This window comes from Scardinius erythrophthalmus (genome assembly GCF_964197995.2).
Source record: "Scardinius erythrophthalmus genome assembly, chromosome: 16".
Taxonomy (NCBI): Eukaryota; Metazoa; Chordata; class Actinopteri; order Cypriniformes; family Leuciscidae; genus Scardinius; species Scardinius erythrophthalmus.
The window spans coordinates 17,360,903-17,371,198 of record NC_138236.1 but is presented as its reverse complement, the minus strand read 5'-3'; the positions used below and the strand labels follow the sequence as shown (position 1 = coordinate 17,371,198).

At 37.1% G+C, this 10,296-nt stretch overlaps 1 protein-coding gene across 2 annotated transcripts; it reads right to left on the bottom strand.

Moving 5' to 3' along the window:
* Window positions 1–973: 973 nt before the first annotated feature.
* ddx61 (DEAD (Asp-Glu-Ala-Asp) box helicase 61) lies at window positions 974–10,094 on the bottom strand. Of its 2 annotated transcripts, none has more exons than XM_081388766.1 (14): window positions 9,935–10,094; window positions 8,190–9,135; window positions 7,985–8,048; window positions 7,784–7,888; window positions 7,531–7,660; window positions 6,789–6,935; window positions 4,289–4,383; window positions 4,065–4,187; window positions 3,796–3,924; window positions 3,469–3,585; window positions 3,040–3,103; window positions 2,844–2,945; window positions 2,515–2,723; window positions 974–2,416 (listed from the first exon to the last, which is right to left on the bottom strand). In XM_081388766.1, the coding sequence occupies exons 2-13, from the start codon at window positions 8,363–8,365 to the stop codon at window positions 2,524–2,526; spliced, it is 1,452 nt and encodes a 483-aa protein (XP_081244892.1). In that variant the 5' UTR covers window positions 8,366–9,135; window positions 9,935–10,094; the 3' UTR covers window positions 974–2,416; window positions 2,515–2,523. The 2 variants fall into 2 exon arrangements, with proteins under 2 accessions (XP_081244892.1, XP_081244893.1); XM_081388767.1 differs by having other exon boundaries at window positions 9,228–10,077.
* Between the last annotated feature and the right edge of the window lie 202 nt (window positions 10,095–10,296).

Sequence of the window (10,296 nt, the reverse complement as noted above, 5' to 3'; positions counted from 1 at the left end):
TACACTTCAAGGGTATGGGGCTGTATATTTGCATTTTATTCATGCATGTTTTTTGTTGTAAACATTGACATTAAAAATAGACGGCAGGATGTTCTTTACTATAAAGCAAGTGTATGAGTGGTGTCATAGGATTCTTTATTATCTTTAATAACTGCCATTCAGATTTTAAACAGTTTACATTACAAATAAATAAAGTTTTTAATATATTATTATTTTATTTCAATGAAAGTTCATTTTATATAAAATAATGAAAATGTTTTTTTTTTTTTATATGGTTTTTAGATGTCCCTGATTTAAGTTTCCACCTGGACAAATCATAAGAATTGTGAGAAAATATGTTATATTACAATTATATATTCATCATGAATTAAATTGTATTTTTATATTTTATCCTCAAAAGTGTTCTAGTGATACTGAATTAAATTGATACACTCTCTTTGATTTTAAACACTTGAGAATGTTCCTCCATACATAATATAAATACAAAACCTCCTTCAAATTCATTTAATATATTTACATTAAAATATTTTAATCATGAAAGTTCATTTCTCTACAATTAAAGACTAATAAATCCTGCACAAAAACCAAAGCTTTGCCTATAATATTGCTTTTGACGCCAACAAGATTTTTAGCTCTAACTATTGTTCTCACATTTTTCCCCATCACAGCACAAAAAAGTGTGATATTATAACTTACCGTACATGGCCTCCTCAGGCAGGGGCTGATATTGATCTTTAACAGAATTGGCTTTTCTTTAGCCTCCCAAAGAGGCTGAAGTGCTTAAGAGATTAATGTCTGAGTTTCTTCCATTTTAGCCAAAGAGCCCCACAGTGCTGTTTGTGTTGTAATTGGCAACCAATAGTTCAAGCATACTTGCCTATACTATAAAAATAAGCATATTTATTCAGTACCAATAACAATTAGGTCACTCACATGACAAAATTATAGTTTCCTTGATTTAAGGTATTTAGAAAAGAATACAAACATCTGGAGAATATGCTGGACTTTATTTTGTTTAAAAGAGAAGGGACAGAATAGGCTGGCATTGACATTTGGAGCAAAAAGCTTTGGCCATTATCCCATAAATCCTCGCAGTAAAACATACATCTACTTAATACAACACATGGCAGAGAGCACAATTCAACACGTACAACAGGGGACAAAAGTGTACACTTCAAGAGCTACCAACTTTATTACAGCTGCCATTTCATCTCAGCATGTGTGCTGATATGTTGTAAAAGACATTACTTCGATTATTTCTGTGCATTAGACACCATCGGGGAAAGACTGAATCTGATCAATCACATTACATTGTTTCAATGAAATAAAACCTGACTGTTTCATCTGGGGAAAATGAACAACCTAAACTGTCTGTCAGTTTAAAAAAAAAATGCAGGCTGAATTGTTGAAATTAAAAGTCCTGCCTTACCAAACATCTGAGCTGGGATACCTGGTTGTCAGACACAAGCAAATCTATTGCTCACCCAGCCAATGCTGAGGTAGGTACTGTTCACTACCAACAAACCGGCGGGTCAAATAGAGAACAAGTGATTTATGGGTTTGAGGTATTAGACAAGTCTAAATCTAGCTGGTAACAATTTCTTCCACTAACAATCCTGACCAAAGCAGATTTATTTTTTGCACTGCACACCTAGAGCGCTCCCTCCTACCCAGAGGAAGTATATAGATTAAGGCACTTAGAGAGATAGAGATGGCTGAAGACTGAATTAAAAAAAAAAAAAAAAGTTGGATGCTCTCAAAAACTTTTGGGAAAGATGACACGGTGATGAGACGAGTTAGCCAAAGAAAAAGTCTGTTTGCATTTGAAAGCACAAGCCTCTCTCAAGATATTTACACACACACAAGGCTGTAAACAACCAACAGAAGACCATTATGAATGTGTCAAACCTCCCTAGTTTTCCCTGATCAACTGTAAAGCTCTAAGTAAAACTCATCATATAATGCGCAAAAACCTTTCACATTATGCGATGGATAGATAGCACTAAATGCACTCCTAGTAAAGCTTGGGAATTTGTTTTTGGCACCAACTCCTTCCAGTATTTTCTATTTTTTATTGTTCTGGTAAATAAAAGAGGGGGCAAAATCCTTATGAACAGCAGTTATGGATGGTAAATGGTCTTTGCCAAGGCTCTGGGTCCAAAGAACAGTGGCTTATTGTGCTTCAAATGGAAAAAGGGTAAGCTGCCTCAGTGAGTCCATAGAGAACAAGCCTAATGACTTTATACCGGCCCCTAAACTTGTGGCAGCTGATCACTTTTTACCATGGCAGTTTCAGACCACTGAAGCATTTGGTGAGAAAATAAACTACAAAAAAAAAAAAAAAAAAAAAAGTCATCTTTGCGTCTGTCTTCAGTAGAAATTGTGCAGAATGCCAAGCATTGGTCCCTTTATTCTCCTGAAAGAAAGGGAGATATTGGTATGTCTGAATAGTCACATATGTATAAACAAGTTGAAGTGCTTCAGATCAGGTCATTCAGAACATGGCCTTCTTACCAGTAAGGGTTAATTAAGCTCGCCTGCTTTGTGAGCAGCCTCCTCCTCATCAGGGTTCAGGGAGTGAAACTCTGCCACATACAGGCTCTTATCAATGCTGCTGGGTATGGGCTTTATGTCAGTCATGAGCTGGTCCTCAATGCCCTTTAGATTGAAACGATCTTCTGAGGTGATCAGGTTAATGGCCAGACCCAGGTGACCGTACCTGCCTGAGAACAGAGAGAGAAAACTCAATTCAATTAACAAACAGATTAAAAAAAACAAACACAAATGATAAATGGAAACCCTACAATAATAATCAGTTAACTTCTGATGATGTTGATGGTTACCTGATCGACCAATACGGTGCAAGTACGTCTCTGCATTTTTGGGGAAGTCAAAGTTGATGACTACATTGACAGCCTGGATGTCAATTCCTCTTGTGAAAAGATCTGTGACAGGAAAAACACCACCAAGAATGTTTCAGAAACATTTAGGAAAATCCCTTAAAAACAGGAAGAGTGCTGCGAATGTGGCTATCCATACCTGTGCAGACCAGGTTTCTACACAGTCCGTTTCTGAAGTCATGGAACACACGATTTCTGTATTCCTGTGATAATAGAAGTTCCTTATGCTCATCAAGATCAAATACATTTTTTAAATATTTCAACTTAAAATAAAGTTCTTAAAATCTAGTCTTCAGTGTCACATGACAGATTCTAATATGCTGATTTGGTGCTCAATAATCATTTCTTAATATTGTTAAACTATTGTGCTGCTTAGTATTTTTGTGGAAACCAACCATGATAAAAAATTCAGGGATAGAAAGTTCAACAGAACAGCAATTTAAAATCTTTTTAACAATATACATGTCTTTACTGTCACTATCTTTTCAATGCATCCTTACTGAAAAAAAAATAAAAAAAATAAATTCTTAACAACTTTTGAATTATGTAGCTGCCTTCTGAAGCTGACCTGCATCATCTTGGCATGGATGTAAAAGCAAGAATAGCCCAGTTGTGTGATCTTCTTGGCAAGGAGTTCCACCCTTTGAGTGGAGTTACAGAAGATGATGGACTGGTTGATTTGGAGCTAGGAAAAAGTGATATCAAATAAATAGAATTAAAAGAGAGAAAATGAAACAACTTTTTCCCTAGGTGAGAACAATTCATTCAAAAAGGCTTTAAGATAATACAGTTACTCAAATGTAGTATGCCAAAGAAGCTTTGGAGTAATACAAAAGGAAATTGAGCAAACTGCCAGTTGAATCTAGAGCAGATGTTGGAGGGAATGTCTGCTTACCCTTGAGAACAGTGTATTGAGACAGTGCACTTTCTGTCTTTCTGTCACATAGGCATAGTACTGAGTGATGCCTTTCAATGTCAGCTCATCCATCAGATTGATTTCATATGGCTTCTGAAGGTGTTTGGACTACACAACGGGACAGAGTCATTAGCATGATTAAAGTAAATTTATATGAGACATAATCTGGATATAGTAAAATGTTTTACACATTAAAAGACATTCGGCTTCAAAAAGTCTAGGATGATTATAAAAACAGTATCTCTCACCATAAATTTCTGCACACTGGTGGGGAAAGTGGCAGAATAGAGAAGAATCTGACGGTTTTTGGGCAGGAAGCTGATGATGTCCTCAATAAGCACCACAAAGTCTTGAGAAAGCAACTTGTCAGCCTGTGAAGAACGAATCGGATATTATGAACCCATTGAACTTATGATCCATTTAGAAAGGATGCTTAGTTGGAAATTAACTCTTTTTGCATTATTTTTCTCACCTCATCCATCACAACCATCTGAGCTTTGTCAACCTTGGCCACACCTTTCTTTATCAAGTCAAGGATTCTTCCTGGGGTAGCTATTATAACATGTACTAGGGAGAAAAGATATTAAGGTTAACAGATAGAGAAATAGGGATTGTATTTAAATTATTTTAAATACATTTAAAAAAACTGCCATGATGACTAGGCCCCATATGCAGTTTCAATCCTGATCCTGGGGACCCAACGCTCTGCTCATTTAGCATGTCTCTCTTATTTAACACACCTGATTCAGATCATCAGTTCATTAGGAAAGAGATCCATGAACTGAACTGAGTTCAGTGTCAGATAACTGAGACATACAAAATGTGCAGAGTGGTGGGTGACCAGGATTGAAAACCACATTATAAAAGGGGTGTCCAATCCTGCTATTGGAGGGCCACTGTCCTGCAGATTTTAGGTTCAATTTAATTAAACACACCTAAACCAACTAATCAAAGGATGTTTCACAATTCCAAGAATGTTGTATATTTGCGATCTTGCAGCGGGAACGAGAAGTTTAAAGCTTACAGGCTTCCGTACATGCATCAACGGTTCGATTCTCTTAAGTTTGCATTGGATGCATCCTCGATATGAAGAACAAATCCAGGTACTTCCATTCGTCCTCTTGTATTTGCATTCTTGAGTACTGGAATTGAACTTTGACGATTGACGACATAGTACGAGAATAGGGATGGGCATAATTAATCGACGATCGATAATTGATCGTTAAGAATTTCGTCGATCACGTTTATTTGTTATCGATTAATCTAATGCAGGTTGCGTAGTGTGAGTCTTGGAGCAATAGAATTCATTTTAGCGCGGAGGTACCTGTGCATCCCTGCAACGTCAGTCCCCTCAGAGCGGGTGTTTTCGGCGGCTGGACTGGCTGTCACCAGGTTGCGGTCGCGTCTGATCTCAGATCATGTCAACATGCTTATCTTTCTCAACAGAAATCAGTAGATTGGTGCAGAAGTTCTATGGGAACTTAATGCGTTTTCTCAGATCGGATAGTTATCTGATTTATCAAAACGATTCCATTTACACCTGGTCACATAAATGTGCTTTTGCAAAAGCAAAACGGATATAAGTCCGATCTTGAATTCCCGCGCTACATGCATATTTAAATTGTTGCACGTCACCGAAAGCAACTGATATGAGCTGCATTTTATTGATCATCATCAGCGAAAATTTCTAAATCAAAGACCGCAACCAGATATTGCGGCAACAGCCCTGGTAAGATCATTTCGGTTCTTTAATGAAGATGATTGTGTGTTGATGGATGACTTTCACTTTGATTTGCGATAGTTTGCACGTTGGCTTGATGAATAGATGCTCATATGTGGTGATGCGAGTTGAAGTAGCGTCGTCATATCTGGCTATAACATGACATATAGCCTATAACACGCTCTCACACGTTTATTTCTTAGCATTTTTGGGATAAGTCAAATTTGCATATGTGGTTTCAACAACCAGATGCATTTACACTTGTCCAGTTTCGTCTGGAATGCGTCTCAGATCTCCTCCTGAAGTGGTTTGAGCGATCGGGTTTAAATCCGTCTCGAATGCGTTTCGGAGGGCATTTACATTTGGTCTTTTCACGATCGGATAGCTATCCGATCACATAAAACGGATGAAGTGGCCATGGGTCTCTGTTTAAGAACGCCGGCTCGCAGCTGCAGGTTCCGCTGTTTTAGAGCACCGCAGGAATCTTCAAGTCTACCGAACGTCCAGTTTCACTGCCACAAGTTGATCTTCTTGTAATAAAGATCTCATCGAGGACAAACAAACTGTATTTTTGTATTTTCATTGCATTTTTAATTTATAAAAAGTTAAAGAAATAATGAATTTCAATATAAAAATATGAATGATTAATCGATAGTCGATCGTTAATTCTCCCGACGATCGACAAAGAAAATTTAATCGAATGCCCATCCCTATACGAGAACACAAGATCGCTTACGAACGCACATTGAGAAATGGCCAAGGTCATCAGGAATGCTAGAAACCTGCAAGCAAATGTGTGTGGAGGCAGGTTGGAGCTAAACTGCTGGATATTGACCTTCCGGGAACAGGATTGGACATCCCCGCATTATAATGAAGTGTATTTAATTATGAGACTCCTTATAAAAACATCATTGCTCTTTAAGGAACAAGGAAGCACAACTTAAGAATTGCTCAAATGTCTGTGGTCTGGCAAGACTTCAGAAAAACAGTTGGTAGGTGTGACATCCCGACAAAACAAGTCATTTAGAGCGCCGCCTTTTGGCAAATTTCCAGCTCAAACTGAAGAACTCACTGAACTTTAATGCTCAATGAAGAATTAACCCTAAGTTTGCCTGCAAGGCTGCCATTTGTAAGCGTTAATGTAAAGTTTTTTTCTTTTTTTACTTAAATATTATAACGCTTTCTTTAATTCTCAAATCACAAGCATTTTAAAACTTGGGAAACTCAAAGGATGGTAGAGAAGTCCAATTACCAGTCTCATCAAGACGCATGATGTCATCCCTCAGGTTGGTGCCACCTGTTGTAGCCATAACCTTGACGCCACCAAGGTGCTTGCTCATGTTGATACTTATCTGGCTCACCTGCAGAGCCAACTCACGAGTTGGTACCATTACTAAGGCTAAAATAAAAGTTATAAAAAGAAAAATACATTTATACACACACACACACACACACACACACACACACACACACACACACACACACACACACAAGAATATATAAATGTATATATACAAAAGTTTGGGGTCAGCCAGATTCTTTTGCAAGGATGGATTAAATTGATCAAAATTGACAGTCATAGATTTTTACATGGCAACAAAAATGCAGTTCAGTTTAAACTGCTCATCAAACATTCCTGAAAAAAAAAAAGGTTTCCATAAAAATATCAGGCAGCACAACTGTTGTCAACAATAATAAGAAATGTTACTTGAGCAGCAAATCACCATATTAGAATGATTTCTTAAGGATCATGTGACACTGGAGTAATTATGCTGAAAATTCAGCTTTCTATCACCAGAATTAATAACATTTAAAAATATTTTAACTTGCAATAATATTATTTCACAATGTCACTATTTTTAATCAAATAAATAAAGGCTTTGTGAGCATAAGAGACATCATACCAACCCCAAACTTTTGATGTGTAGTATATATATATATAAGTAATATATATAATGTAATGTTATAAATAATTCATTCAATGCATGTCAAACCTTGAACATGGTCCTTCTTCAGATCAATCCTTTCCAAGAGGGGGATGAGGTAGGCTCCACTTTTACCTGTGCCATTTTTAGCTCGGGCGAGAATGTCCCTCCCTGACAAGACAATGGGAATACTCTCCTCCTACAGAGACAAACAATGAGGGATATAAATATATGGACAAGCTCATTTGACAACCATTCTAAAAGGCATAAGCCAAGCAAATAGACCACAGTTTATTTTATAACTGTACACAGGTTAGACTACCTGGATAGGGGAAGGCTTTTCCCAGCCCATCTCGAATATACCCATCAGCAGTTCCCTCTTAAGGCAGTAATCTTCAAACTCATTCCCCTTTGTTGCAGTCACATCCTGTCAAAAAATAGGGCATACAAATAAAAAAACACTGAGAAACCAGCAACCCATTCCAATATAACCACCTAATAAGAAACTGGTTTCATTACTTACTGTGGTTTGCACTCTCATGTCTTTCGGTGGAAGTTGCAGGCACTTCTTCCAGTCATCTCCAAACCTAAAAGAAATAGTTCACGAAATGAATTCGACTTTATACAAGACTTTATTTTATTCATAAACGGCTCAACTAACATGATTAATATGAGGCATCAATGTCAAAAGGTACAAGACTCTTCAAATTGTATCAAATGAAGACTACCTGATACCGCCACTGCTTCGGGGTATACTGCTTCCTTTCTGGGGCATCACAGGTATTTTTCCTGACTGTGTTGAGGAAGTGAGTGATCCCGACTGGAGGGTCATAGGCTTGGACTGTCCATTCTGTTTGGTCATTTGCATGACTGAAGCAGGGATCTCTGTTCTTGCTGTAGCCATTGTCAGATGTTTCCCTAAATGTTTTTTTTTTGTTTGTTTTGTTTTGTTGCTACTTTTGAGCTATTTGTCAAACTGTTTTACTGTTACGCTCAATTCGCTTTTTTGTAAACAGTTTCCGGTACGTACAGACCTCTTAAAAAAAAAGAGTGTCTGGCGTATAACAATTATTAATAATAAGCTCTCCCAAAATAGGAGAAAATTATATTTATATGAATAAATATATCACAAGCCTAGAGTCAACGTACAAAACAACTAGCAAACAAGTACTTGTAAAATTCAAGTCTTGCACAAGGATTTCAAAAATGCAAGTGAGCAAAAATCTATTAATGCCTTTCAAAAGTCACCTTTACGTTATCCCTGAAAAGTGACAAAGTATTCACTTTTAATTATTTTCTTTTTTTTTTTAACAGCTGGATTGCAGAAATCCTGAAGTACCCTCTGTTTTCCTTTTGGTATCCAAAAAGTATAAAGTATTTACATTCAAAAGCACGAGGCTCAGCTAAGGGTTCTAAATGTGCTCTTAAAATTCTAGTATTCTCTTCGTCACAAGGAATTTCAAATTTTACTCAGTGTCACTTGCTCGTATTTAACCTGCAGAAAAACTCCAACGACACTGAGGGATTTCAAACTGAAAGTCAATGCAGGATTACGAGTCCAAAATTAAGTTAACAGTTCATTAATGTTTCCACTCTTGGCTTCGCGATGTCTCGTTTCTCCTCACTTTACTGTCACAGTTCCTGAACACTTTAGTGGAGGAAATCCTGGAACACCTGCCAAATATGAATGTTATAGAACAAAATTAGCTTCATATCAATGACAGGCTATTTCTGACATCAAGCAAAGGGTTAGTTTCGCAGTTTACCTTAAAATACACATGAACAGTTGTGTTCAAATCATATTCATTGTGTTCAAATCGGTATCATAAACCGAGCATATATAACTTAATAGAGTTCTGCGACAATAATACCTCATACCTCAAAAATACTTTCAGACTTAGAACTGTGTATAAGACACCCGCGTTTAGCTAACAGTTTCAAACACCTGTTAAAAGTGTGTAAACGCCTGGAATTCGTATGCCAATTTGGATTAATATCACATCTGTTTCAATTTGAATCTGATTTAAGGTCCTTCACTAATTAGCTAAAAAGGTTTAACGCTAAGCTCTGAAGCTAAAATTGTGCGCGAGCGTCAGGAGTTGTTAGCGGAGCTAACTGAGCTAACGTTAGCCGACAAGCACCACAAAGGTGGTTTATCGACAAAGTTTTTTTCGTTTCCGATTCAACGAAAGAGTTCGCGAATATAGTTCAAACCATTATATAAGAACAATTCAGCGCAAAACGTTTTTTTTTTTTTCTGGGGACAGAGTGAACTTTATTTCCTAGGTTGAGAGATCGGTTAACTATATTTAAAACATACTATTAAACAGCATGCTAGCTCAACCTACCAGCGGTACTTTGTTAAGACAGGATAGCTTAGCTAAATGCTAATACGAGCGCAAGAGAGAGACGCTGTGCACGTTGGGAAAGATACATGTCTATTTTAACTAAATTCATGTTTGACTATGTTTACCTCCTAAATTTGAAGGAGTTGAATCTTCGTGGATATGATTAATTCTTCGAATGTTTCTTGAGAAATTATTTGTTGCTGTGGCTTTTGTCTCTTCCGTCTAGAGATTTAACATGGCCGTGCGCTGAATTGATCTCGGAGTACGTAAACGCATCGAAAAAGCGACGTCGACCAATCAGGTGACCGAGTTTGAATTTGGTGGGCGGTACCGTAATCAAATCCACCCACGTACTTCTTATGGGCACTCTAGTGCCTGTGGATTTTCAGAAACATTTATCACCCATAAAACACATGAAATCATCACCCACCTCAACTTTTATATTTCATATCAAGCATTCCCAAATATTTAGTTATAATATTTATAA